We start from the raw sequence: 27726 nt of genomic DNA on the forward strand, positions 1-27726 counted from the left end.
CTGGGATGGAGGCCCCGCCTGCTGCGCCTGGCCCGCCACGCCCCCAGCGAGGCCACGCCCACGAGCCAGAGCCACGCCCCGAACTGAGCTCAGCTTCCAGGCTCGTTCTGCAGCCTGTCACGGCCACGTCCAGTATTTCTGTGACCGGTTTATCCCAACTGACACCCGGTGTCTCTCTCCCACACAGGCCGCCCACTGTCCACACAGTGTGTCCGAGGACCCCCAGCTCCCCCGTGCGCTGTGGGGGTCCAGTTCGCGGCCTTGCCACTGTACTAGGATGACCCGGATCCCTGGGATCTCGGGATTGCTGAGCAGGACCGCCCCCCACTGCGGTGGTTCAGGGGCCCTTCGGGTCACTCCAGCGGCCCCGCAGGGTGGGTCAGAGAGAAAGGGGGTTGGGCAGGGGCGCCTGAGGTGAGGGAGAGAGGCAGGGGCCACTCACCCAGCCTGGGCTCCCCAAGGCCTGGGCTCCAGGCCTGGGAAGGCTCTGCATGGCCCTCACGGTGATGAGGCCTGGGTGCAGTGAGCCTGGCTCAGCCTTTAAGCAACCTGGGTGCTGGGGGCCAGCAGGCTGCTTGGGGTGGGGACCCACGGGGTCCCCGACAGGGAAGGGGAGGGGTGAGCCCATGTGCACTCAGGTGGTGATGTGACAGCCCGATGTCCCCAGCTGTTCCCCACCCCTGTATGGCAGACTTTACCCCAGGATGACGCTCCCACACTGTCTGGGGTCCTGGAGCACTCACACGCCCCTGAACAAGCAAAGGAATAAGGGAATTGCACCCAAGGGTGGGGCTCAGCTCTGCCACCCACCCCTACCTGGGCCTGCCTGCCCATTCCTAGGAGGAAGTCCCTTTGAGGAGAGAGACACGGGTGGGCACCCTCCCGCCACCCTTCCCCACAGGCCCTGAAACCCACAGTGTTCGCACCAGGTTCACAATAACCACACACTCAGGCTGTGAGTCTTCCCTTCGCATCGTGTTCATTGTTTCTAAGAGCATTTCCACCAGCCACAGGGGCACAGAAAGTGGTCTCAGGGGACCAGGGACCCTTCCCCAGTTCCCTCAAGTGTTACCTGCCTGTCCCTCTGCAGCCTGGGGTCTCCCGTGGGTGGGTCCTCGGCTAAGGGCTCCCTGCAGAGTGGAGGACCAAGGTGTCCATCCAGGACTGTGCATGAGTGATTATGTGTGTGATCATCGACACTGTATAGATCATGTGTGTGTGTGCATCTTGTCAATCAACTTCTAGATTGTCTATGAAATCCATCCTCACTGGGAAAATCACGACTACAAGCTCTGTGTCCTACAGACTGCTGATTGGAGCTGCAAGGGAGATCGAACAGATCCATCTGAACGATACCACCGGTCACCCTGCCCACTGCCTCCCGCTGACCAGTGTGCACCCGCTTCCTTACTCTTTAGGGACACGGACACATTACCAGGACACAGAGTCCCAGCTGCAGAGTTTGGGGACGTTGTGGTGAACAATCACCTTCACCAGGTCAACCTTCCCCTGCCTACGCTGTGATCTTGTAAACGGGCTGATCAACCAGAGGGGGAAAGGGGAGGAGCATCTCCTGCAGGGTCACAGGACAGGACGGCTGGGATGTCACTGGGACCTGGAAGCCTGGCTGGGGAGAGGGGAGGTGGTGGGTAGCGCACAGGGCCGGTGGAGAGAGGGCAGTGTGGACACGGCCCGTGATATGGAGGTGCACTGGCTGGAGGCCCCCGACCAGGGCCCCCACAGAGGACCTGTGGCCCGGCCAGTCAGTACTGCCCTTGTCCCGTGCAGCCGCACCAACCAGCTCCAAGTGCCACTCCTGACCCCGTTCCTTAGCCTGGGGGTGACTCCAGCCCCTTGCAGCAAACTCTCCACCTGACCAGCCACAGTGGGGGACTGTGGGCCAGTGTCCTCCCTGGGGAGTGACCCTGGGACTGGCGTGCAGGTGACCGTCAGGCTCTGGTGGCCAGGACGGCATCCAAGGTGCTCCCAGTGCGCACGGCCCGCACGTCGGTGAAGCCGTGCGCCTGCAGCAGGCTGCGGTACTCGCTCAGGCTGCGCTCCCGGCCCTGGAACAGCACCGTCATGGTGAACGACATCATCAAGGCGGGCAGGGGCCTGCACTTGTCCTCGTCCAGCAGCTGTTCCGCCACCAGGAGGCCGCCACCTGTGTGCACGAGAGCAGCCACTGGGGTCCTGCCCCGGACCCAGCAGAGGGGGCTGAGGGACTCCAGCCCTCAGGGGTGCAGGCTGCAGACAGATCCCACCGGGCTGGGGAATCAGTCAGGGAGGTGGAGGGGAGACAGAGAGAAAGACATACAAGGACACAGAGAGAGAGAGGGAGGCAGAGACAAGACACAGAGACCCAGGGAGACCCGGGGAGACACGAAGGCACAGACAGAGGGAGTGAGCAGGGAGAAGGATAGGGAGCAGGGACAGGAAACAGAGGTGGAGGAAAATGAGGGTGCCTGGTCGTCTGTGGGTCCCCTCCAGGGTCCCTGAGGGTATGCCCTCCATTGGGCACAGGGGGAAACTTTTATGATAGGAGGGGCCCCTGTGAGCCCATCGGGGAGCAGGTGACTGGACCCTGGGCCCCAGCTGCTCGGAGCAGCAGCAGCAGCATCCTGGCCAGGGGCAGGGGGGAGGGCAGGAAGGCGGAGTGTGGGTGTGACAGGGAGACAGTGTTAGCTGCGGAGGGAGGGACCCAGGGGGCAGGGCAGCTGTGGGAGGGGTCCCCCAGTGCAGGGACCCCAGGCTCCCTCAGGGCCCTGCGGGGCGGGACAGTGACACTCAGGGAAACCAGGCTCAGGGGCAGCTGTCCCAACGTGCAGGCACTTGAGTCCACATCCTGGAGTCAAGAGGGAGCGCTGAAGACGGTGAACTAGGCACCAGAGGGGGCATGGCAACACCGCACTGTGGATAAATGTTACTTTTCTAAAAAATGGACCGGTCTTCATGTGTGTCTGAAAAGGAGGTCAAAGAGGCCGTCTCACCTGGCTTGCAGCTGCGGGAGATGCGGCTCAGCAGCTGGTGCACCTTGTCGTCGGGCCAGTTGTGCAGAATTTTGGACAGGATGTACAGGTCAGCCTCCGGGAGGGTGTCTCGGAAAAAGTCCCCTGGTGGACACATAGAGGGCAATCATCCCACAGGGACTCAAGAACCAGTTCTCCCGGAGACAGAAATGGGGAGGCACCACCTCCGAACTGAACGGGAAAGGAGTCTGCTTGCAGTGGGGTGAGAGGGCCCCCCTCAACCCGATCCAAGTCCTAACTCTGGAACCCGGGAGTGGCACCTTATGGAAACAGGGTGTTTGCAGGTGGGATGTGTGGAGGTGCTGAGAGGAGGCCGTCCTGGGTCAGGGTGGCCTCACATCCAGTGGCAGTGTCCTTGGAAGGGACAGAAGAGGAGACCCAGAAAGGAGGAAAAGCCACGTGGAGGTGGAGGCAGAGACGGGAGGGGCGTGAGCAGCAGCCCAGGGACGCCCCGCGCTCCAGGAGCTGGAAGAGGTGCAGAGCACCCTCCCTGCAGCCCGTGGAGGGACCGGGGCTGCAGGACACCTGGAATCAGGTGGCCGATCTCCAGGATGGAGGCAGGAGGAATTCCTGTGCTTTTAAGGTGCCCAGGTTGTGTACTTGGCATTTAGCCAAAGAAAACAATAATACACAGGGAAACGTTTTGAAACAATTACATGTTGCCGCCCAATGAGGAAACGTTACATTGTTCCTATGCAATGGGGGGGGAGGGGGGCATGTGGGTGTCTCCCGAAACCTAGACCTGTTTTTCTTGTTATTCCTGAAAGGAGACAGTGTAACAGCCTCACCCAGCCCTGGCACTGTATCAGGGGTTAAGGGAATCCAGGCAGCGGTGAAAGTCCAAGGAGGGAGTAGGTTGGCGACAAGCCGACACCGGCTCATTTTGTATAAAGGACCCGAGTGCTGAGGAGTTGCTACTGGATGGGGGTCCTGCAACCTTCCCCAGGTGGACGAGGGGCCCCTATGCAGACAGAGGTGAGCACGGCACACAGACTCCCACCTGCACACACACACACACACCTGCAGAGGCACAGACACCACACTCACACACACACAGGGACAGGCTCCGTGTCACAGGTCAGAGAGTCCTGACCAGATGCAAAGGCACAGGAGCTCTTACCTGGCACGAAGCTGACCTGCCCTGCCTCGGGTCCATGGGGCTTAAAGAGCACGGCATCCTCGATGACCTCTGGTAGGTCAAATATGGTCACCTTCAGACCCGGGTACTGCCGGGCCAGCTCGTAGGCAAGGGCGCCTGTGGACCCTGCAGGTGAAATCACACACTGTACCCCTGCATGCCCTTCCAGGCACTTAGGGAGGCCTGGGTGAGTTTCCAAAGTGCAACTGAGGCCAAATCAAGCAGTGTTCCGGAACATGCATTGAAGCCACTGCTGCGAAATAAAGCCAAGCATGATGCAGATGGCTGGTGTCTCCTGGGGGCATTGGGGCCTCCCAAGGTCAAGACCCTGCAGGTGAGCAGGTGAGTGGGGTGTGGACACAGAGTCACAAGAGAATCCTCAGGGCAAAGTTGTGGAGGTCTGGTACCATCACGAATACTTTCTTGTTTGTGAAAGCAGATGTGATGGCTGGTTCTTCAGCAGCCAGTCTGGGCCACTAGGAGGATGGGTGTGCAGGGAGAATAGGGAGATGCAAGCTGGCAGCTCAGGTGTCCTTGGGGTGTTTTTGAAGAGATAACCCCATTTTTCAGTCCTTTGAGAATGTAACGAACATGAAATACAACACAGGAAAAGGCACGCATGCAGCTGGTGACACAGAGTCCCCGTGGGGTTACACACCTCCCAGGTCGCAGGCAGAGGTGAATCCAGACAGGTCAAAAGCTGTGGCCACGTGGCGAGCAGCCACCTTGGTGTGGCCGTGCATGGCCCGCATGAACTGCAGCTTCTTTTCTCGATTCTTGTAGAAGCACTCCTGAGGCAGAGCAGGGTGTGAGCAGAGAGGCACAGGCTGGGCCTCCTGCACCCGGGCGGCACCCCAGCTGACCTGTCCCTGGGACTGGGCCTCTCTGTGCCTCTCTCTGTGCCTGTCTGTCTGTCTTGTGACTCTGTGTCCCTCTCTCTGCCTCCCTCTGTGTCTGTCCCTCTCCCTTCTCCACCCCCTCCCCCACGCACCCTCCCAAAGTGGACTCCGTCAGGCCTGGTGGCATCCAGAAGGCAAATGCTCGGTGGCTTCTCACTTTCATGCACCCCAGGACAGACACGGATCCCCTCTCCTCAGATCCTTTCCCCGACCCACCATGGAAGGAACATCTCTGGCCGGTCACCTGATAGTGGTCCTCCCCTGCTGTGCCCAGAGCCCTCTGGGCCTGGACGGTTCCCTCCCGGACAGCAAAGTCCAGGTAGGAGAAGAAGGGCCAGCTGAATTCCTCTTGGTCATGATGAAGCTGTGCAGGGAGTACTCGCCATCTGACAGCAGGTACAGGGTGGCCAGGGGTGTGTTGCTGTAACCTGAAGTGACAGGTGAGGTCCTCCCAGTGAGGCTGGAGCTGGTCCCACCACGAGACCACAGCTGAGGTCCACGGGGAAGGAGCACGAACACCATCCCTGAGAGTGCTACTCACCACATGCTGACAGGCAGCTCCCCAGTCCACCTTGAAGGATCCACCCATCCATTCACTGGCCTTGTATCCATTCTTCCATGGACCCATCAGTCTCACTAGCTGCCTATCCATGGTCGCAGCCACCCATCCATCCACCCACCCATCCATCCTGCCATCCATGCACCCACCCATCCTCTGTCCATGCTTGCATCTGCCCAGCTAACCATGGCTCTACCCACCCATCCACCCACCCATCCCTCCATCCACCCACTCCTCCATCCATCCGTCCATCCGTCCATCTCATCTCTGGTCTGCTCTATGTCCGAATGTCCACCCAGGGCTCCTGACTCTCCATCTGCCCATCGCCCCACCCACCCACTATCATCTGCACCTTCAACAACACACCGTCTTCTTCCTTCTGTCCTCCCTTCCACCTCCCCACCGATCCATCTCTCTGCTTCCTCCCCACCCACCCTTCTGCCCACTGTATCCGAGTATCCATCCATCTATGTGTCTCTCATCTCTCCACCCACCGCCTCGTCTGTCTCTGTAGGTCAACACCTGTCTGTGTCGAGCACACGAAAATGTCCTGCTTCTTCCGTGTCTCTGGACGTCCCTGAGTGACACAGCCCCTCCGAGACCAGAGACATGAGGAGTCACTATCCTCACACACTCACAGACACACACACACAAACACACTCACACACACACACACACACACACACGACTTTCCCTTTCTTCCATCCATCCTCTGTCCCACCCTCTGGGGAACAGCCACACTTCTGGGGCAGAGGGACAGCTCGTGAGGTCATCCCTGCTGGGCTCAGAGGCCACGTCCACTCAGGGACCTGCTTCCGCCTTCTGAGGTTCTCCAGGAAACCCCTCCGAGGCCCCTCACCTCCCTCTGTCTTGTCCAGCAGGCCCAGGCCTGCACAGGCGTCCAGCAGCTGTCCAGTTCCGCCCTCTGAGGCACCGATTTTCCTGGCAACGTCCGCCCCGCTCAGGGGGCCTTCGTCCCCCAGCAAATCGAACACCTTCATCTTGCAAGCCGTGAACAGGGCCTGGGCGTGAACAGCAGCTCAGTGAGACCCTCCCTGGGGCCTGAGGAGGGAGCGTGGCCCAGGGGGACGTGGACCTCAGACACCTCGTCTCCAGGACACAAACAAGACGAGCTCCCGTGGGTCAGCCCCCAGGTTGTACCCTCCCTCCCGGCCACCCCAGGAGCCTCAGCAGGTCACCTTGGACCCCTTGAAGCCGTCTATCAGTTCCACAATGGCAGTCGGGGGGAGGCTCTGCACCGTGGGTTTGCCATCTCTGTCCTCCACAGCCTTCCCGTGTTTCTGCAGAAACCAGAGCTGAGCTTCAGAAACGACACATTTCTGTGGTTTGGTGCATGCAGACGGCCTCACTGCCGGTGCCTGGGCTAACTTGGGAGAGCAAGGCCTGTGTGGCCCCTCGTGCTGAGCGGGGGCAGACATGTGGCCCACATACACTCCCCCACAATGTGTATCCCACAGGGCCCTTGGGGTGCACTGGCATACTCACCTCCACCTGCCGAATATCAGTCTCTCAGTTCTCACTCATTTATACCACTACTCACAGGATTACCTTCATGCAGGTAGCATCCCAACTGCCATAGGATATTGTTATAACATGTAGTGATAAGCTGCATTAATGCTACACAGTGGAAGGCACCATTGTGTTCATTATAGGAAGGTATTGTACGGTAACGTGGGTGGGACATGCATTACAATAAATGATACCCATGTAAGAATTACAATGCTCTATAACATAGCAACAAAGTAATTCGCAATCTATATTACAGAAATGATACTATTAGCTACCATAGCAAGTAACCATTATTAGGTAACAATGTAACAGGTAAGCTACATTAGGTTCTTACTTGCAAATGACACCTTCACACTAATTACCATAGTCTGTGATATAGTAACAATGCAACAGACCAGCTATGTCAATTCTTTGTGACGAGCTGTGCTACACAAATGCCACATGAGAGGAAGAGTATGTTACACTGCAACCCTCAGCCATAAATAAGCTGCATGACTGCACACTGTGGCAGCTTTTATGCAACATGTCTCCTTAAAACCTGACTCCCACCTCCCAGCACCCCTCCTGTGGCCCCAGATCCCCAGGTGGCAGAAGCAGAGTCCTTGCCTGGTGCATGCTCCTGGCCACCTCCAGGGCCTTCTGCTTGGCTGTTTCCATGGTGTATGGGTAAGGGGAGGAGGAGGAGGCTTTCCTGACATTCTCCTGAAATCTGGAAGGAACCACCGTGAACCTGAGCCCCTGCAATGGGGGAAGAGGGGCCGTGAGGGGGTGAGGGTCGCAGGACTCCCCAACGGGTTGGGTTACAGCCAGTGTGGCCTCTCAGCCCCTGTGGCTGACACTGAACTTTCCCCAGTAGCCACTTGCTGCAGAGCCAGATCTCCGGACCTAGAGGGAAGGGAGGTGTGCACGCCGGTCACTCAAACGCCTGGGGACAGTATTGACAAAGGTCCTGGGGACTCGGATCGAACCCCTGGGGGTGGAAGAGCTCCCAGGTCATTCCCAAGGCCAGTGTTCCACCCCCACAGGGGCGCACCGGGCCCAGTCACCAGACCAGGGGCACCAGGTGACCGTCTGCACCAGTCCATGGGCCCCAGATGGACTAGGCTCCGGGATCACTAGCCTGCCCCTCGCACCCCAGAACCCGACCCGGTTCCGTCCCGGCTATTCACCCCATTTCTGAGGACGTGCTGGTGGCCCGGGGCCGTACAGGCCATCACCACATGCTTATGCAGCAGCTTCGGGATCGCCCGGAACAGGCCCATGACTCTCGAGTCCGCGCCACACTCCCTGGGCCCCAGGCGGAAGGTCTTCTTGGCCAAGTGTCCTGACCCTGGGTCTGTGGACCCGGAGAGCCGGCCGGGTCTATTGAAGCCCCAAGCCCAGGAGACCCCGCCCACACAGCCCCGCCCCTGGGCCGACCACGCCCCCAGGGCTGGTTCTCACCACTCAGCTGGGACTTCCTGGGATGGAGGCCCCGCCTACTGCGCCTGGCCCGCCACGCCCCCAGCGAGGCCACGCCCACGAGCCAGAGCCACGCCCCGAACTGAGCTCAGCTTCCAGGCTCGTTCTGCAGCCTGTCACGGCCACGTCCAGTATTTCTGTGACCGGTTTATCCCAACTGACACCCGGTGTCTCTCTCCCGCACAGGCCGCCCACTGTCCACACAGTGTGTCCGAGGACCCCCAGCTCCCCCGTGCGCTGTGGGGGTCCAGTTCGCGGCCTTGCCACTGTACTAGGATGACCCGGATCCCTGGGATCTCGGGATTGCTGAGCAGGACCGCCCCCCACTGCGGTGGTTCAGGGGCCCTTCGGGTCACTCCAGCGGCCCCGCAGGGTGGGTCAGAGAGAAAGGGGGGTGGGCAGGGGCGCCTGAGGTGAGGGAGAGAGGCAGGGGCCACTCACCCAGCCTGGGCTCCCCAAGGCCTGGGCTCCAGGCCTGGGAAGGCTCTGCATGGCCCTCACGGTGATGAGGCCTGGGTGCAGTGGGCCTGGCTCAGCCTTTAAGCAACCTGGGTGCTGGGGGCCAGCAGGCTGCTTGGGGTGGGGACCCACAGGGACCCACGAGGTCCCTGACAGGGAAGGGGAGGGGTGAGCCCATGTGCACTCAGGTGGTGATGTGACAGCCCGATGTCCCCAGCTGTTCCCCACCCCTGTATGGCAGACTTTACCCCAGGATGACGCTCCCACACTGTCTGGGGTCCTGGAGCACTCACACGCCCCTGAACAAGCAAAGGAATAAGGGAATTGCACCCAAGGGTGGGGCTCAGCTCTGCCACCCACCCCCACCTGGGCCTGCCTGCCCATTCCTAGGAGGAAGTCCCTTTGAGGAGAGAGACACGGGTGGGCACCCTCCCCCCACCCTTCCCCACAGGCCCTGAAACCCACAGTGTTCGCACCAGGTTCACAATAACCACACACTCAGGCTGTGAGTCTTCCCTTCGCATCGTGTTCATTGTTTCTAAGAGCATTTCCAACAGCCACAGGGGCACAGAAAGTGGTCTCAGGGGACCAGGGACCCTTCCCCAGTTCCCTCAAGTGTTACCTGCCTGTCCCTCTGCAGCCTGGGGTCTCCCGTGGGTGGGTCCTTGGCTAAGGGCTCCCTGCAGAGTGGAGGACCAAGGTGTCCATCCAGGACTGTGCATGAGTGATTATGTGTGTGATCATCGACACTGTATAGATCACGTGTGTGTGTGCATCTTGTCAATCAACTTCTAGATTGTCTATGAAATCCATTCTCACTGGGAAAATCACGACTACAAGCTCTGTGTCCTACAGACTGCTGATTGGAGCTGCAAGGGAGATGGAACAGATCCATCTGAACGATACCACCGGTCACCCTGCCCACTGCCTCCCGCTGACCAGTGTGCACCCGCTTCCTTACTCTTTAGGGACACGGACACCTTACCAGGACACAGAGTCCCAGCTGCAGAGTTTGGGGACGTTGTGGTGAACAATCACCTTCACCAGGTCAACCTTCCCCTGCCTACGCTGTGATCTTGTAAACGGGCTGATCAACCAGAGGGGGAAAGGGGAGGAGCATCTCCTGCAGGGTCACAGGACAGGCCGGCTGGGATGTCACTGGGACCTGGAAGCCTGGCTGGGGAGAGGGGAGGTGGTAGGTAGCGCACAGGGCCGGTGGAGAGAGGGCAGTGTGGACACAGCCCAGTGATATGGAGGTGCACTGGCTGGAGGCCCCCGACCAGGGCCCCCACAGAGGACGAGTGGCCCAGCCAGTTGGTACTGCCCTTGTCCCGTGCAGCCGCACCAACCAGCTCCAAGTGCCACTCCTGACCCCGTTCCTTAGCCTGGGGGTGACTCCAGCCCCTTGCAGCAAACTCTCCACCTGACCAGCCACAGTGGGGGACTGTGGGCCAGTGTCCTCCCTGGGGAGTGACCCTGGGACTGGCGTGCAGGTGGCCGTCAGGCTCTGGTGGCCAGGACGGCATCCGCGATGCTCCCAGTGCGCACGGCCCGCACGTCGGTGAAGCCGTGCGCCTGCAGCAGGCTGCAGTATTCGCTCAGGCTGCGCTCCCGGCCCTGGAACAGCACCATCATGGTGAGCGACTTCAGCAAGGCGGGCAGGGGCCTGCACTTGTCCTCATCCAGCAGGATTTCCACCAGCAGGAGGCCGCCACCTGTGTGCACGAGAGCAGCCACTGGGATCCTGCCTGGGTCCCAGAAGAGGGGGCTGAGGGACTCCAGCCCTCAGGGGTGCAGGCTGCAGACAGATCCCACCGGGCTGGGGAATCAGTCAGGGAGGTGGAGGGAAGACAGAGAGAAAGACATACAAGGACACACAGAGAGAGAGGGAGGCAGAGACAAGACACAGAGACCCAGGGAGACCCGGGGAGACACGAAGGGACAGACAGAGGGAGTGAGCAGGGAGAAGGAAAGGGAGCAGGGACAGGAAATGGGGGCGGTAGGAAATGAGGGTGCCTGGTCCTCTGGGGGTCCCCACCAGGGCCCCTGAGATAATGCCCTCCATAGGACACACGTGCAAACTTTTATTATAGGAGGGACCCCCGTGAGCCCACCGGGGAGCCGGTGAGGGGACCCTGGGCCCCAGCTGCTTGGAGCAGCAGCAGCAGCAGCAGCCTGGCCAGGGGCAGGGGGGAGGGCAGGAAGGCGGAGTGTGGGTGTGACAGGGAGACAGGATTAGCTGAGGAGGGAGGAACTCACTGGGCAGGGCAGCCCTGGGAGGGGTCATGATGGGCAGGAAAGGGCAGGCTCCCTCAGGGCCCTGCAGGGGGGGACAGTGACACTCAGGGGAGCCAGGCTCAGGGGCAGCTGTCCCAACGTGCAGGCACTTGAGTCCACATCCTGGAGTCAAGAGGGAGCGCTGAAGACAGCGAACTAGGCACCAGAGGGGGCATGGCAATACCTTAGTGTGGAAAAAAGTTACTTTTCTAAACAATGGACCAGTCTTCACGTGTGTCTGAAAAGGAGGTCGAAGAGGCCGTCTCACCTGGCTTGCAGCTGCGGGAGATGCGGCTCAGCAGCTGGTGCACCTTGTCGTCGGGCCAGTTGTGCAGAATTTTGGACAGGATGTACAGGTCAGCCTCCGGGAGGGTGTCTCGGAAAAAGTCCCCTGGTGGACACATAGAGGGCAATCATCCCACAGGGACTCAAGAACCAGTTCTCCCTGAGACAGAAATGGGGAGGCACCACCTCCGAACTGAACGGGAAAGGAGTCTGCTTGCAGTGGGGTGATAGGGCCCCCCTCAACCCGATCCAAGTCCTAACTCTGGAACCCGGGAGTGGCACCTTATGGAAACTGGGTGTTTGCAGGTGGGATGCGTGGAGGACATGAGAGGAGGCCGTCCTGGGTCAGGGTGGCCTCACATCCAGTGGCAGTGTCCTTGGAAGGGACAGAAGAAGAGACACAGAACAGAGGAGAAGCCACGTGGAGGTGGAGGCAGAGACGGGAGGGACGTGAGCACTAGCCCAGGGACACCCCGCGCTCCAGGAGCTGGAAGAGGTGCAGAGCACCCTCCCTGCAGCCCGTGGAGGGACCGGGGCTGCAGGACACCTGGAATCAGGTGGCCGATCTCCAGGATGGAGGCAGGAGGAATTCCTTGCTTTTAAGGTGCCCAGGTTGTGTACTTGGCATTTAGCCAAAGAAAACAATAATACACAGGGAAACGTTTTGAAACAATTACATGTTGCCGCCCAATGAGGAAACGTTACATTGTTCCTATGCAATGGTGGCGGGGGGGCATGTGGTGTCTCCCGAAGCCTAGACCTGTTTTTCTTGTTATTCCTGAAAGGAGACAGTGTAACAGCCTCACCCAGCCCTGGCACTGTATCAGGGGTTAAGGGAATCCAGGCAGCACTGAAAGTCCAAGGAGGGAGTAGGTTGGGGACAAGCCGACACCGGCTCATTTTGTATAAAGGACCCGAGTGCTGAGGAGTTGCTACTGGATGGGGGTCCTGCAACCTTCCCCAGGTGGACGAGGGGCCCCTGTGCAGACAGAGGTGAGCACGGCACACAGACTCCCACCTGCACACACACACACCTGCAGAGGCACAGACACCACACTCACGCACACACAGGGACAGGCTCCGTGTCACAGGTCAGAGAGTCCTGACCAGATGCAAAGGCACAGGAGCTCTTACCTGGCACGAAGCTGACCTGCCCTGCCTCGGGTCCATGGGGCTTAAAGAACACGGCATCCTCGATGACCTCTGGTAGGTCAAATATGGTCACCTTCAGACCCGGGTACTGCCGGGCCAGCTCGTAGGCAAGGGCGCCTGTGGACCCTGCAGGTGAAATCACACACTGTACCCCTGCATGCCCTTCCAGGCACTTAGGGAGGCCTGGGTGAGTTTCCAAAGGGCAACTGAGGCCAAAGCCAGCAGTGTTCCGGAACATGCATTGAAGCCACTGCTGCGAAATAAAGCCAGCCATGATGCAGATGGCTGGTGTCTCCTGGGGGCATTGGGGCCTCCTAAGGTCAAGACCCTGCAGGTGAGCAGGTGAGTGGGGTGTGGACACAATGTCATGAGAGAATCCTCAGGTCAAAGTTGTGGAGGTCTGGTTAACATCCCTAATCCTTTCTGGTATGTGAAAGCTGATGTGATGGCTGGTGCTTCAGCAGCCACTCTGGACCACTAGGAGGATGGGTGTGCAGGGAGAATAGGGAAACGCAAGGTGGAAGCTCAGGAGTCCTTGGGGTGTTTTTGAGAGATAACCCCGTTTTGTAGACTTATGAGCATGTCAGTCACATGCAGCATCACACAGGAAAAGGCACGCCTGCAGCTGGTGACACAGAGACCCCGTGGGGTTACACACCTCCCAGGTCGCAGGCAGAGGTGAATCCAGACAGGTCAAAGGCTGTGGCCACGTGGCGAGCAGCTACCTTGGTGTGGCCGTGCATGGCCCGCATGAACTGCAGCTTCTTTTCTCGATTTGGGTAGAAGGACTGCTGAGGCAGAGCAGGGTGTGAGCAGAGAGGCACAGGCTGGGCCTCCTGCACCCGGGCGGCACCCCCAGCTGACGTGTCCCTGGGACTGGGCCTCTCTGTGCCTCTCTCTGTGCCTGTCTGTCTGCCTTGTGACTCTGTTTCCCTCTCTCTGCCTCCCTCTGTGTCTGTCCCTCTCCCTTCTCCACCCCCTCCCCCACCCACCCTCCCTCAGGGGACTCCATCAGGACACGTGGCATCCAGAAGACAAATGCTCGGTGGCTTCTGAGGTTCGTGAAGCCCCAGGCCACACAGGGATCCCGTCCCCTCAGATCCTTTCCCCGACCCAAGCACGGAAGGAACATCTCTGGCCGGTCACCTGATAGTGGTCCTCCCCTGCTGTGCCCAGAGCCCTCTGGGCCTGGATGGTGCCCTCCCGGACAGCAAAGTCCAGGTAGGAGAAGAAGGGCCATATGAATTCCTCGTGGATCATGACGAAGCTGTGGAAGGAGTACTCGCCATTCGACAGCAGGTACAGGGTGGCCAGGGGTGTGTTGCTGTAACCTGAAGTGACAGGTAAGGTCCTCCCAGTGAGGCTGGAGCTGGTCCCACCACGAGACCACAGCTGAGGTCCACGGGGAAGGAGCACGAACACCATCCCTGAGAGTGCTGCTCACCACATGCTGGCAGGCAGGTCCCCAGGCACCTTCAAGGATCCACCCATCCATTCTCTGGCCTATGTGGCCATTCTTCCATGGACCCATCAGTCTCACTAGCTGCCTATCCATGGTTACAGCCACCCATCCATCCACCCACCCATCCATCCGTCCATCTCATCTCTGGTCTGCTCCATATCCGTATGTCCACCCAGTGCTCCTGACTCTCCATCTGCCCATCTCCCCACCCACCCACTATCATCTGCACTTTCAACAACACATCCGTCTTCTTCCTTCTGTCCTTCCTTCCCCTCCCCACCGATCCATCTCTCTGCTTCCTCCCCACCCACCCTTCTGCCCACTGTATCCGAGTATCCATCCATCTATGTGTCCCTCATTCCTCCACCCACCGCCTCGTCTGTCTCTGTAGGTCAACACCTGCCTGTGTCGAGCACATGGAAATGTCCTGCTTCTTCCGTGTCTCTGGACGTCCCTGAGTGACACAGCCTCTCCGAGACCAGAGACATGAGGAGTCACTATCCTCACACACTCACAGACACACACACACAAACACACTCACACACACACACACACACACACGACTTTCCCTTTCTTCTGTCCGTCCTCTGTCCCACCCTCTGGGGAACAGCCGCACCTCTGGGGCAGAGGGACAGCTCGTGAGGTCATCCCTGCTGGGCTCAGAGGCCACGTCCACTCAGGGACCTGCTTCCGCCTTCTGAGGTTCTCCAGGAAACCCCTCCGAGGCCCCTCACCTCCCTCTGTCTTGTCCAGCAGGCCCAGGCCTGCACAGGCGTCCAGCAGCTGTCCAGTTCCGCCCTCTGAGGCACCGATTTTCCTGGCAACGTCCGCCCCGCTCAGGGGGCCTTCGTCTCCCAGCAAATCGAACACCTTCATCTTGCAAGCCGTGAACAGGGCCTGGGCGGGAACAGCAGCTCAGTGAGACCCTCCCTGGGGCCCTAGGAGGGAGCGTGGCCCAGGGGGACGTGGACCTCAGACACCTCATCTCCAGGACACAACAAGACGAGCTCCCGTGGGTCAGCCCCCAGGTTGTACCCTCCCTCCCGGCCACCTCAGGAGCCTCAGCAGGTCACCTTGGACACCTTGAAGCCATCTATCAGTTCCACAATGGCAGTTGGGGGGAGGCTCTGCACCGTGGGTTTGCCATCTCTGTCTTCCACAGCCTTCCCGTGTTTCTGCAGAAACCAGAGCTGGGCTTCAGAAACGACACATTTCTGTGGTTCGGTGCATGCAGACGGCCTCACTGCCGGTGCCTGGGCTAACTTGGGAGAGCAAGGCCTGTGTGGCCCCTCGTGCTGAGCGGGGGCAGACATGTGGCCCACATACACTCCCCCACAATGTGTACCCCACAGGGTCCTTGGGGCGCACTGGCATATTCACCTCCACCTGCCGAATATCAGTCTCTCAGTTCTCACTCATTTATACCACTACTGACAGGATTACCTTCATGCAGGTAGCATCCCAACTGCCATAGGATATTACTATAACATGTAGTGATAAGCTGCGTTAATGCTACACAGTGGAAGGCACCATTGTGTTCATTATAGGAAGGTATTGTACGGTAACGTGGGTGGTACATGCATTACAATAAATGATACCCATGTAAGAATTACAATGCTCTATGACATAGCAACAAAGTAATTCACAATCTATATTATAGAAATGATGCTATTAGCTGCAATAATAAGTGTTATTAGGTAACAATGTATTAGGTAAGCTACATTAATTCTTATTTGTAAATGACACCTTCGCACTAATTACCATAGTCTGTGATATAGTAACAATGCAACAGATCAGCTATGCCAATTCTTTGTGACGAGCTGTGCTACACAAATGCTACATGAGAGGAAGAGTATGTTACACTGCAACCCTCAGCCATAAATAAGCTGCATGACTGCACACTGTGGCAGCTTTTATGCAACATGTCTCCCTAAAACCTGACCCCCACCTCCCACCACCCACCCTGTGGCCCCAGATCCCCAGGTGGCAGAAGCAGAGTCCTTGCCTGGTGCATGCTCCTGGCCACCTCCAGGGCCTTCTGCTTGGCTGTTTCCATGGTGTATGGGTAAGGGGAGGAGGAGGAGGCTTTCCTGACATTCTCCTGAAATCTGGAAGGAACCACCGTGAACCTGAGCCCCTGCAATGGGGGAAGAGGGGCCGTGAGGGGGTGAGGGTCGCAGGACTCCCCAACGGGTTGGGTTACAGCCAGTGTGGCCTCTCAGCCCCTGTGGCTGACACTGAACTTTCCCCAGTAGCCACTTGCTGCAGAGCCAGATCTCCGGACCTAGAGGGAAGGGAGGTGTGCACGCCGGTCACTCAAACGCCTGGGGACAGTATTGACAAAGGTCCTGGGTACACGGATCGAACCCCTGGGGGTGGAAGAGCTCCCAGGTCATTCCCAAGGCCAGTGTTCCACCCCCACAGGGGCGCACCGGGCCCAGTCACCAGACCAGGGGCACCAGGTGACCATCTGCACCAGTCCATGGGCCCCAGATGGACTAGGCTCCGGGATCACTAGCCTGCCCCTCGCACCCCAGAACCCGACCCGGTTCCGTCCCGGCTATTCACCCCATTTCTGAGGACGTGCTGGTGGCCCGGGGCCGTACAGGCCATCACCACATGCTTATGCAGCAGCTTCGGGATCGCCCGGAACAGGCCCATGACTCTCGAGTCCGCGCCACACTCCCTGGGCCCCAAGCGGAAGGTCTTCTTGGCCAAGTGTCCTGACCCTGGGTCTGTGGACCCGGAGAGCCGGCCGGGTCTATTGAAGCCCCAAGCCCAGGAGACCCCGCCCACACAGCCCCGCCCCTGGGCCGACCACGCCCCCAGGGCTGGTTCTCACCACTCAGCTGGGACTTCCTGGGATGGAGGCCCCGCCTACTGCGCCTGGCCCGCCACGCCCCCAGCGAGGCCACGCCCACGAGCCAGAGCCACGCCCCGAACTGAGCTCAGCTTCCAGGCTCGTTCTGCAGCCTGTCACGGCCACGTCCAGTATTTCTGTGGCCGGTTTATCCCAACTGACACCCGGTGTCTCTCTCCCACACAGGCCGCCACTGTCCACACAGTGTGTCCGAGGACCCCCAGCTCCCCCGTGCGCTGTGGGGGTCCAGTTCGCGGCCTTGCCACTGTACTAGGATGACCCGGATCCCTGGGATCTCGGGATTGCTGAGCAGGACCGCCCCCCACTGCGGTGGTTCAGGGGCCCTTCGGGTCAGTCCAGCGGCCCCGCAGGGTGGGTCAGAGAGAAAGGGGGGTGGGCAGGGGCGCCTGAGGTGAGGGAGAGAGGCAGGGGCCACTCACCCAGCCTGGGCTCCCCAAGGCCTGGGCTCCAGGCCTGGGAAGGCTCTGCATGGCCCTCACGGTGATGAGGCCTGGGTGCAGTGAGCCTGGCTCAGTCTTTAAGCAACCTGGGTGCTGGGGGCCAGCAGGCTGCTCGGGGTGGGGACCCACGGGGTCCCCGACAGGGAAGGGGAGGGGTGAGCCCATGTGCACTCAGGTGGTGATGTGACAGCCCGATGTCCCCAGCTGTTCCCCACCCCTGTATGGCAGACTTTACCCCAGGATGACGCTCCCACACTGTCCGGGGTCCTGGAGCACTCACACGCCCCTGAACAAACAAAGGAATAAGGGAATTGCACCCAAGGGTGGGGCTCAGCTCTGCCACCCACCCCCACCTGGGCCTGCCTGCCCATTCCTAGGAGGAAGTCCCTTTGAGGAGAGAGACACGGGTGGGCACCCTCCCCACCATGTTTCCCCACAGGCCCTGAAACCCACAGTGTTCGCAGCAGGTTCACAATAACCACACACTCAGGCTGTGAGTCTTCCCTTCGCATCGTGTTCATTGTTTCTAAGAGCATTTCCAACAGCCACAGGGGCACAGAAAGTGGTCTCAGGGGACCAGGGACCCTTCCCCAGTTCCCTCAAGTGTTACCTGCCTGTCCCTCTGCAGCCTGGGGTCTCCCGTGGGTGGGTCCTCGGCTAAGGGCTCCCTGCAGAGTGGAGGACCAAGGTGTCCATCCAGGACTGTGCATGAGTGATTATGTGTGTGATCATCGACACTGTATAGACCATGTGTGTGTGTGCATCTTGTCAATCAACTTCTAGATTGTCTATGAAATCCATCCTCACTCACAAAATCACGACTACAAGCTCTGTGTCCTACAGACTGCTGATTGGAGCTGCAAGGGAGATTGAACAGATCCATCTGAACGATACCACCGGTCACCCTGCCCACTGCCTCCCGCTGACCAGTGTGCACCCGCTTCCTTACTCTTTAGGGAAACGGACACATTACCAGGACACAGAGTCCCAGCGGCAGAGTGTGGGGCGTTGTGGTGAACAATCACCTTCACCCGGTCAACCTTCCCCTGCCTACGCTGTGATCTTGTAAACGGGCTGATTAACCAGTGGGGAGGGAGGAGCATCTCCTGCAGGGTCACAGGACAGGCCGGCTGGGATGTCACTGGGACCTGGAAGCCTGGCTGGGGAGAGGGAGAGGGGGAGGTGGTGGGTAGCGCACAGGGCCGGTGGAGAGAGGGCAGTGTGGACACAGCCAGGGTTATGTAGGTGCACTGGCTGGAGGCCCCCGACCAGGGCCCCCACAGAGGACGAGTGGCCCAGCCAGTTGGTACTGCCCTTGTCCCGTGCAGCCGCACCAACCAGCTCCAAGTGCCACTGCATGACCCCGTTCCTTAGCCTGGGGGTGACTCCAGTCCCCTTGCAGCAAACTCTCCACCTGACCAGCCATAGTGGGGGACTGTCGGCCAGTGTCCTCCAGGGGAGTGACCCTGGATTGGCGTGCGGGTGGCCGTCAGGCTCTGGTTGCCAGGACGGCATCCAGGATGCTCCCAGTGCGCACGGCCCGCACGTCGGTGAAGCCGTGCGCCTGCAGCAGGATGCGGTACTCGCTCAGGCTGCGCAGCCTGCCCTGGAACAGCAGCATCATGTTCAGCGACATCAGCAGCGCGGGCAGGGGCCTGCACTTGTCCTCATCCAGCAGGATTTCCACCAGCAGGAGGCCGCCACCTGTGTGCCTGAGAGCAGCCACTGGGGTCCTGCCTGGGTCCCAGAAGAGGGGGCTGAGGGACTCCAGCCCTCAGGGATGCAGGCTGCAGACAGATCCCACCGGGCTGGGGAATCAGTCAGGGAGGTGGAGGGGAGACAGAGAGAAAGACATACAAGGACACACAGAGAGAGAGGGAGGCAGAGACAAGACACAGAGACCCAGGGAGACCCGGGGAGACACGAAGGGACAGACAGAGGGAGTGAGCAGGGAGAAGGAAAGGGAGCAGGGACAGGAAACGGAGGTGGAGGGAAATGAGGGTGCCTGGTCGTCTGTGGGTCCTGACCAGGGTCCCTGAGGGTATGCCCTCCATTGGGCACAGGGGGAAACTTTTATTATAGGAGGGGCCCCCGCGAGCCCATCGGGGAGCAGGTGACTGGAACCTGGGCCCCAGCTGCTCCAAGCAGCAGCAGCAGCAGCATCCTGGCCAGGGGCAGGGGGGAGGGCAGGAAGGCGGAGTGTGGGTGTGACAGGGAGACAGTGTTAGCTGCGGAGGGAGGGACCCAGGGGGCAGGGCAGCTGTGGGAGGGGTCCCCCAGTGCAGGGACCCCAGGCTCCCTCAGGGCCCTGCGGGGCGGGACAGTGACACTCAGTGAAACCAGGCTCAGGGGTAGCTGTCCCAACGTGCAGGCACTTGAGTCCACATCCTGGAGTCAAGAGGGAGCGCTGAAGACAGCGAACTAGGCACCAGAGGGGGCATGGCAACACCGCACTGTGGATAAAAGTTACTTTTCTAAACAATGGACCGGTCTTCATGTGTGTCTGAAAAGGAGGTCAAAGAGGCCGTCTCACCTGGCTTGCAGCTGCGGGAGATGCGGCTCAGCAGCTGGTGCACCTTGTCGTCGGGCCAGTTGTGCAGAATTTTGGACAGGATGTACAGGTCAGCCTCCGGGAGGGTGTCTCGGAAAAAGTCCCCTGGTGGACACATAGAGGGCAATCATCCCACAGGGACTCAAGAACGAGTTCTCCCGGAGACAGAAATGGGGAGGCACCACCTCCGAACTGAACGGAAAAAGAGTCTGCTTGCAGTGGGGTGATAGGGCCCCCCTCAACCCGATCCAAGTCCTAACTCTGGAACCCGGGAGTGGCACCTTATGGAAACAGGGTGTTTGCAGGTGGGATGCATGGAGGACATGAGAGGAGGCCGTCCTGGGTCAGGGTGGCCTCACATCCAGTGGCAGTGTCCTTGGAAGGGACAGAAGAGGAGACCCAGAAAGGAGGAAAAGCCACGTGGAGGTGGAGGCAGAGACGGGAGGGCTGTGAGCACCAGCCCAGGGACGCCCCGCGCTCCAGGAGCTGGAAGAGGTGCAGAGCACCCTCCCTGCAGCCCGTGGAGGGACCGGGGCTGCAGGACACCTGGAATCAGGTGGCCGATCTCCAGGATGGAGGCAGGAGGAATTCCTGTGCTTTTAAGGTGCCCAGGTTGTGTACTTGGCATTTAGCCATAGAAAACAATAATGCACAGGGAAACGTTTTGAAACAATTACATGTTGCTGCCCAATGAGGAAACGTTACATTGTTCCTATGCAATGGTGGCGGGGGGGCATGTGGTGTCTCCCGAAGCCTAGACCTGCTTTTCTTGTTATTCCTGAAAGGAGACAGTGTAACAGCCTCACCCAGCCCTGGCACTGTATCAGGGGTTAAGGGAATCCAGGCAGCGGTGAAAGTCCAAGGAGGGAGTAGGTTGGCGACAAGCAGACACTGGCTCATCTTGTATAAAGGACCCGAGTGCTGAGGAGTTGCTACTGGGCGGGGGTCCAGCAACCTTCCTCAGGTGGACGAGGGGCCCCTATGCAGACAGAGGTGAGCACGGCACACAGACTCCCACCTGCACACACACACACCTGCAGAGGCACAGACACCACACTCACGCACACACAGGGACAGGCTCCGTGTCACAGGTCAGAGAGTCCTGACCAGATGCAAAGGCACAGGAGCTCTTACCTGGCACGAAGCTGACCTGCCCTGCCTCGGGTCCATGGGGCTTAAAGAGCACGGCATCCTCGATGACCTCTGGCAGGTCAAATACAGTCACCTTCAGACCCGGGTACTGCCGGGCCAGCTCGTAGGCAAGGGCGCCTGTGGACCCTGCAGGTGAAATCACACACTGTACCCCTGCATGCCCTTCCAGGCACTTAGGGAGGCCTGGGTGAGGTTCCAAAGTGCAACTGAGGCCAAATCAAGCAGTGTTCCGGAACATGCATTGAAGCCACTGCTGCGAAATAAAGCCAAGCATGATGCAGATGGCTGGTGTCTCCTGGGGGCATTGGGGCCTCCCAAGGTCAAGACCCTGCAGGTGAGCAGGTGAGTGGGGTGTGGACACAGAGTCACAAGAGAATCCTCAGGGCAAAGTTGTGGAGGTCTGGTACCATCACGAATACTTTCTTGTTTGTGAAAGCAGATGTGATGGCTGGTTCTTCAGCAGCCAGTCTGGGCCACTAGGAGGATGGGTGTGCAGGGAGAATAGGGAGATGCAAGCTGGCAGCTCAGGTGTCCTTGGGGGGTTTTTGAAGAGATAACCCCATTTTTCAGTCCTTTGAGAATGTAACGAACATGAAATACAACACAGGAAAAGGCACGCATGCAGCTGGTGACACAGAGTCCCCGTGGGGTTACACACCTCCCAGGTCGCAGGCAGAGGTGAATCCAGACAGGTCAAAAGCTGTGGCCACGTGGCGAGCAGCCACCTTGGTGTGGCCGTGCATGGCCCGCATGAACTGCAGCTTCTTTTCTCGATTCTTGTAGAAGGACTCCTGAGGCAGAGCAGGGTGTGAGCAGAGAGGCACAGGCTGGGCCTCCTGCACCCGGGCGGCACCCCCAGCTGACGTGTCCCTGGGACTGGGCCTCTCTGTGCCTCTCTCTGTGCCTGTCTGTCTGTCTTGTGACTCTGTGTCCCTCTCTCTGCCTCCCTCTGTGTCTGTCCCTCTCCCTTCTCCACCCCCTCCCCCACCCACCCTCCCACAGGGCACTCCATCAGTACAGGTGGCATCCAGAGGGCAAACCCTTGGTGAATTCCTAGTTTCGTGCAGCCACAGGACAAACACGTTCCCGTCCCCTCAGATCCCTTCCCCGACCACCCATGGAAGGAACATCTCTGGCCGGTCACCTGATAGTGGTCCTCCCCTGCTGTGCCCAGAGCCCTCTGGGCCTGGACGGTTCCCTCCCGGACAGCAAAGTCCAGGTAGGAGAAGAAGGGCCAGGCGACTTCATCTTGGGTCATGATGAAGCTGTGCAGGGAGTACTCGCCATCTGACAGCAGGTACAGGGTGGCCAGGGGTGTGTTGCTGTAACCTGAAGTGACAGGTGAGGTCCTCCCAGTGAGGCTGGAGCTGGTCCCACCACGAGACCACAGCTGAGGTCCACGGGGAAGGAGCACGAACACCATCCCTGAGAGTGCTGCTCACCACTTGCTGGCAGGCAGCTCCCCAGTCCACCTTGAAGGATCCACCCATCCATTCACTGGCCTTGTATCCATTCTTCCATGGACCCATCAGTCTCACTAGCTGCCTATCCATGGTCACAGCCACCCATCCATCCACCCACCCATCCCTCCATCCACCCACTCCTCCATCCATCCGTCCATCCGTCCATCTCATCTCTGGTCTGCTCCATATCCGTATGTCCACCCAGGGCTCCTGACTCTCCATCTGCCCATCGCCCCACCCACCCACTATCATCTGCACCTTCAACAACACACCGTCTTCTTCCTTCTGTCCTTCCTTCCACCTCCCCACCGATCCATCTCTCTGCTTCCTCCCCACCCACCCTTCTGCCCACTGTATCCGAGTATCCATCCATCTATGTGTCTCTCATCTCTCCACCCACCGCCTCGTCTGTCTCTGTAGGTCAACACCTGTCTGTGTCGAGCACACGGAAATGTCCTGCTTCTTCCGTGTCTCTGGAGGTCTCTGGCTGACACAGCCTCTCCGAGACCAGAGACATGAGGAGTCACTATCCTCACACACTCACAGACACACACACACACACACTCACACACACACACACACACACACGACTTTCCCTTTCTTCCATCCATCCTCTGTCCCACCCTCTGGGGAACAGCCACACTTCTGGGGCAGAGGGACAGCTCGTGAGGTCATCCCTGCTGGGCTCAGAGGCCACGTCCACTCAGGGACCTGCTTCCGCCTTCTGAGGTTCTCCAGGAAACCCCTCCGAGGCCCCTCACCTCCCTCTGTCTTGTCCAGCAGGCCCAGGCCTGCACAGGCGTCCAGCAGCTGTCCAGTTCCACCCTCTGAGGCACCGATTTTCCTGGCAACGTCCGCCGTGCTCAGGGGGCCTTCGTTCCCCAGCAAATCGAACACCTTCATCTTGCAAGCCGTGAACAGGGCCTGGGCGGGAACAGCAGCTCAGTGAGACCCTCCCTGGGGCCTGAGGAGGGAGCGTGGCCCAGGGGGACGAGGACCTCAGACCTCATCTCCAGGACACAAACAAGACGAGCTCCCATGGGTCAGCCCCCAGGTGGTACCCTCCCTCCCGGCCACCCCAGGACCCTCAGCAGGTCACCTTGGACACCTTGAAGCCGTCGATCAGTTCCACAATGGCAGTCGGGGGGAGGTTCTGCACCGTGGGTTTGCCATCTCTGTCCTCCACAGCCTTCCCGTGTTTCTGCAGAAACCAGAGCTGAGCTTCAGAAACGACACATTTCTGTGGTTTGGTGCATGCAGACGGCCTCACTGCCGGTGCCTGGGCTAACTTGGGAGAGCAAGGCCTGTGTGTCCCCTCGTGCTGAGCAGGGGCAGACATGTGACCCCCATACACTCCCCCACAATGTGTACCCCACCGGGTCCTTGGGGTGCCTTGCATACTCACCTCCACCTGCCGAATATCAGTCTCTCAGTTCTCACTCATTTATACCACTACTCACAGGATTACCTTCATGCAGGTAGCATCCCAACTGCCATAGGATATTGTTATAACATGTAGTGATAAGCTGCATTAATGCTACACAGTGGAAGGCACCATTGTGTTCATTATAGGAAGGTATTGTACGGTAACGTGGGTGGGACATGCATTACAATAAATGATACTGATGTAAGAATTACAATGCTCTGTAACATAGCAACAAAGTAATTCGCAATCTATATTACAGAAATGATACTATTAGCTACCATAGCAAGTAACCATTATTAGGTAACAATGTAACAGGTAAGCTACATTAATTCTTATTTGTAAATGACACCTTCACACTAATTACCATAGTCTGTGATATAGTAACAATGCAACAGACCAGCTATGTCAATTCTTTGTGACGAGCTGTGCTACACAAATGCTACATGAGAGGAAGAGTATGTTACACTGCAACCCTCAGCCATAAATAAGCTGCATGACTGCACACTGTGGCAGCTTTTATGCAACATGTCTCCCTAAAACCTGACCCCCACCCTCCACCACCCACCCTGTGGCCCCAGATCCCCAGGTGGCAGAAGCAGAGTCCTTGCCTGGTGCATCCTCCTGGCCACCTCCAGGGCCTTCTGCTTGGCTGTGTCCATGGCGTATGGGAAAGGGAAGGAGGAGGAGGCTTTCCTGACATTCTCCTGAAATCTGGAAGGAACCACCGTGCACCTGAGCCCCTGCAATGGGGGAAGAGGGGCCGTGAGGGGGTGAGGGTCGCAGGAGTCCCCAACAGACAGGGTTGGGTTACAGGCAGTGTGGCCTCTCAGCCCCTGTGGCTGACACTGACCTTTCCCCAATAGCCACTTGCTGCAGAGCCAGATCTCCGGACCTAGAGGGAAGGGTGGTGTGCACCCCTGTCACTCAAACGCCTGGGGACAGTATTGACAAAGGTGCTGGGGACTCGGATCGAACCCCTGGGGGTGGAAGAGCTCCCAGGACATTCCCAAGGCCAGTGTTCCACCCCCACAGGGGCGCACCGGGCCCAGTCACCAGGCCAGGGGCACCAGGTGACCGTCTGCACCAGTCCATGGGCCCCAGATGGACTAGGCTCCGGGATCACTAGCCTGCCCCTCGCACCCCAGAACCCGACCCGGTTCCGTCCCGGCTATTCACCCCATTTCTGAGGACGTGCTGGTGGCCCGGGGCCGTACAGGCCATCACCACATGCTTATGCAGCAGCTTCGGGATCGCCCGGAACAAGCCCATGACTCACGAGTCCGCGCCACACTCCCTGGGCCCCAGGCGGAAGGTCTTCTTGGCCAAGTGTCCTGACCCTGGGTCTGTGGACCCGGAGAGCCGGCCGGGTCTATTGAAGCCCCAAGCCCAGGAGACCCCGCCCACACAGCCCCGCCCCTGGGCCGACCGCGCCCCCAGGGCTGGTTCTCACCACTCAGCTGGGACTTCCTGGGATGGACGCCCCGCCTACTGCGCCTGGCCCGCCACGCCCCCAGCGAGGCCACGCCCACGAGCCAGAGCCACGCCCCGAACTGAGCTCAGCTTCCAGGCTCGTTCTGCAGCCTGTCACGGCCACGTCCAGTATTTCTGTGACCGGTTTATCCCAACTGACACCCGGTGTCTCTCTCCCACACAGGCCGCCCACTGTCCACACAGTGTGTCCGAGGACCCCCAGCTCCCCCGTGCGCTGTGGGGGTCCAGTTCGCGGCCTTGCCAGTGTACTAGGATGACCCGGATCCCTGGGATCTCGGGATTGCTGAGCAGGACCGCCCCCCACTGCGGTGGTTCAGGGGCCCTTCGGGTCACTCCAGCGGCCCCGCAGGGTGGGTCAGAGAGAAAGGGGGGTGGGCAGGGGCGCCTGAGGTGAGGGAGAGAGGCAGGGGCCACTCACCCAGCCTGGGCTCTCCAAGGCCTGGGCTCCAGGCCTGGGAAGGCTCTGCATGGCCCTCAAGGTGATGAGGCCTGGGTGCAGTGGGCCTGGCTCAGCCTTTAAGCAACCTGGGTGCTGGGGGGCCAGCAGGCTGCTTGGGGTGGGGACCCACAGGGACCCACGAGGTCCCTAACAGGGAAGGGGAGGGGTGAGCCCATGTGCACTCAGGTGGTGATGTGACAGCCCGATGTCCCCAGCTGTTCCCCACCCCTGTATGGCAGACTTTACCCCAGGATGACGCTCCCACACTGTCTGGGGTCCTGGAGCACTCACACGCCCCTGAACAAGCAAAGGAATAAGGGAATTGCACCCAAGGGTGGGGCTCAGCTCTGCCACCCACCCCCACCTGGGCCTGCCTGCCCATTCCTAGGAGGAAGTCCCTTTGAGGAGAGAGACACGGGTGGGCACCCTCCCCCCACCCTTCCCCACAGGCCCTGAAACCCACAGTGTTCGCACCAGGTTCACAATAACCACACACTCAGGCTGTGAGTCTTCCCTTCGCATCGTGTTCATTGTTTCTAAGAGCATTTCCACCAGCCACAGGGGCACAGAAAGTGGTCTCAGGGGACCAGGGACCCTTCCCCAGTTCCCTCAAGTGTTACCTGCCTGTCCCTCTGCAGCCTGGGGTCTCCCGTGGGTGGGTCCTCGGCTAAGGGCTCCCTGCAGAGTGGAGGACCAAGGTGTCCATCCAGGACTGTGCATGAGTGATTATGTGTGTGATCATCGACACTGTATAGATCATGTGTGTGTGTGCATCTTGTCAATCAACTTCTAGATTGTCTATGAAATCCATCCTCACTCACAAAATCACGACTACAAGCTCTGTGTCCTACAGACTGCTGATTGGAGCTGCAAGGGAGATTGAACAGATCCATCTGAACGATACCACCGGTCACCCTGCCCACTGCCTCCTGCTGACCAGTGTGCACGTGCTTCCTTACTCTTTAGGGAAACGGACACCTGACCAGGACACAGAGTCCCAGCTGCAGAGTTTGGGGACGTTGTGGTGAACAATCACCTTCACCAGGTCAACCTTCCCCTGCCTACGCTGTGATCTTGTAAACGGGCTGATCAACCAGAGGGGGAAAGGGGAGGGACATCTCCTGCAGGGTCACAGGACAGGACGGCTGGGATGTCACTGGGACCTGGAAGCCTGGCTGGGGAGAGGGGAGGTGGTGGGTAGCGCACAGGGCCGGTGGAGAGAGGCCAGTGTGGACACGGCCCGTGATATGGAGGTGCACTGGCTGGAGGCCCCCGACCAGGGCCCCCACAGAGGACGAGTGGCCCAGCCAGTTGGTACTGCCCTTGTCCCATGCAGCCCCACCAACCAGCTCCAAGTGCCACTCCTGACCCCGTTCCTTAGCCTGGGGGTGACTCCAGGCCCTTGCAGCAAACTCTCCACCTGACCAGCCACAGTGGGGGACTGTGGGGCAGTGTCCTCCCTGAGTAGTGACCCTGGGACTGGCATGCAGGTGACCGTCAGGCTCTGGTGGCCAGGACGGCATCCGCGATGCTCCCAGTGCGCACAGCTCGCACGTCGGTGAAGCCGTGTGCCTGCAGCAGGTTGTGGTACTCGCTCAGGCTGCGCTCTCCCGGCCCTGGAACAGCACCGCC

General features: G+C 59.4%; 2 protein-coding genes and 1 pseudogene across 2 annotated transcripts; all 3 read right to left on the reverse strand.

Annotated features, from left to right (window-relative positions):
- Positions 1-1765: 1765 nt before the first annotated feature.
- LOC114489867 lies at positions 1766-8417 on the reverse strand (annotated as a pseudogene).
- Positions 8418-10575: 2158 nt separating this feature from the next.
- LOC114489866 (probable bifunctional dTTP/UTP pyrophosphatase/methyltransferase protein) lies at positions 10576-18931 on the reverse strand. Its single transcript, XM_036017250.1, has 11 exons — positions 18842-18931; positions 18546-18732; positions 16820-16986; positions 16257-16388; positions 15325-15426; positions 14986-15148; positions 13936-14120; positions 13448-13580; positions 12772-12915; positions 11585-11743; positions 10576-10823 (listed from the first exon to the last, which is right to left on the reverse strand). Exons 1-11 carry the CDS (start codon positions 18929-18931, stop codon positions 10576-10578), a joined length of 1710 nt encoding a protein of 569 aa, XP_035873143.1.
- Positions 18932-18948: 17 nt separating this feature from the next.
- On the reverse strand, positions 18949-24823 carry LOC114489865 (probable bifunctional dTTP/UTP pyrophosphatase/methyltransferase protein). Its single transcript, XM_028503706.2, has 8 exons — positions 24773-24823; positions 23838-23939; positions 23500-23662; positions 22420-22604; positions 21934-22066; positions 21258-21401; positions 20106-20228; positions 18949-19276 (listed from the first exon to the last, which is right to left on the reverse strand). Exons 1-8 carry the CDS (start codon positions 24821-24823, stop codon positions 19062-19064), a joined length of 1116 nt encoding a protein of 371 aa, XP_028359507.2. The 3' UTR covers positions 18949-19061.
- Positions 24824-27726: the final 2903 nt, after the last annotated feature.

Source organism: Phyllostomus discolor, chromosome Y (genome assembly GCF_004126475.2).
Source record: "Phyllostomus discolor isolate MPI-MPIP mPhyDis1 chromosome Y, mPhyDis1.pri.v3, whole genome shotgun sequence".
Lineage (NCBI taxonomy): Eukaryota > Metazoa > Chordata > Mammalia > Chiroptera > Phyllostomidae > Phyllostomus > Phyllostomus discolor.

Bases quoted from the DNA above. Each gene is read 5' to 3' on its own strand.
- LOC114489866 (XM_036017250.1), bottom strand. From the start codon at position 18,931: ATGCAGTGGCACTTGGAGCTGGTTGGTGCGGCTGCACGGGACAAGGGC. The intron at 15,149-15,324 runs GTGACCTGCTGA...GTTCCCGCCCAG, and splicing joins ATGGCTTCAAGGTGTCCAAG to GCCCTGTTCACGGCTTGCAA. The intron at 12,916-13,447 runs GTGTGTAACCCC...TTTCACCTGCAG, and splicing joins CTCTGCCTGCGACCTGGGAG to GGTCCACAGGCGCCCTTGCC.
- LOC114489865 (XM_028503706.2), bottom strand. From the start codon at position 24,823: ATGGACACAGCCAAGCAGAAGGCCCTGGAGGTGGCCAGGAGGATGCAC. The intron at 23,663-23,837 runs GTGACCTGCTGA...GTTCCCGCCCAG, and splicing joins ACGGCTTCAAGGTGTCCAAG to GCCCTGTTCACGGCTTGCAA. The intron at 22,605-23,499 runs GTGAGGGGCCTC...CTGTCACTTCAG, and splicing joins GCTGGACAAGACAGAGGGAG to GTTACAGCAACACACCCCTG.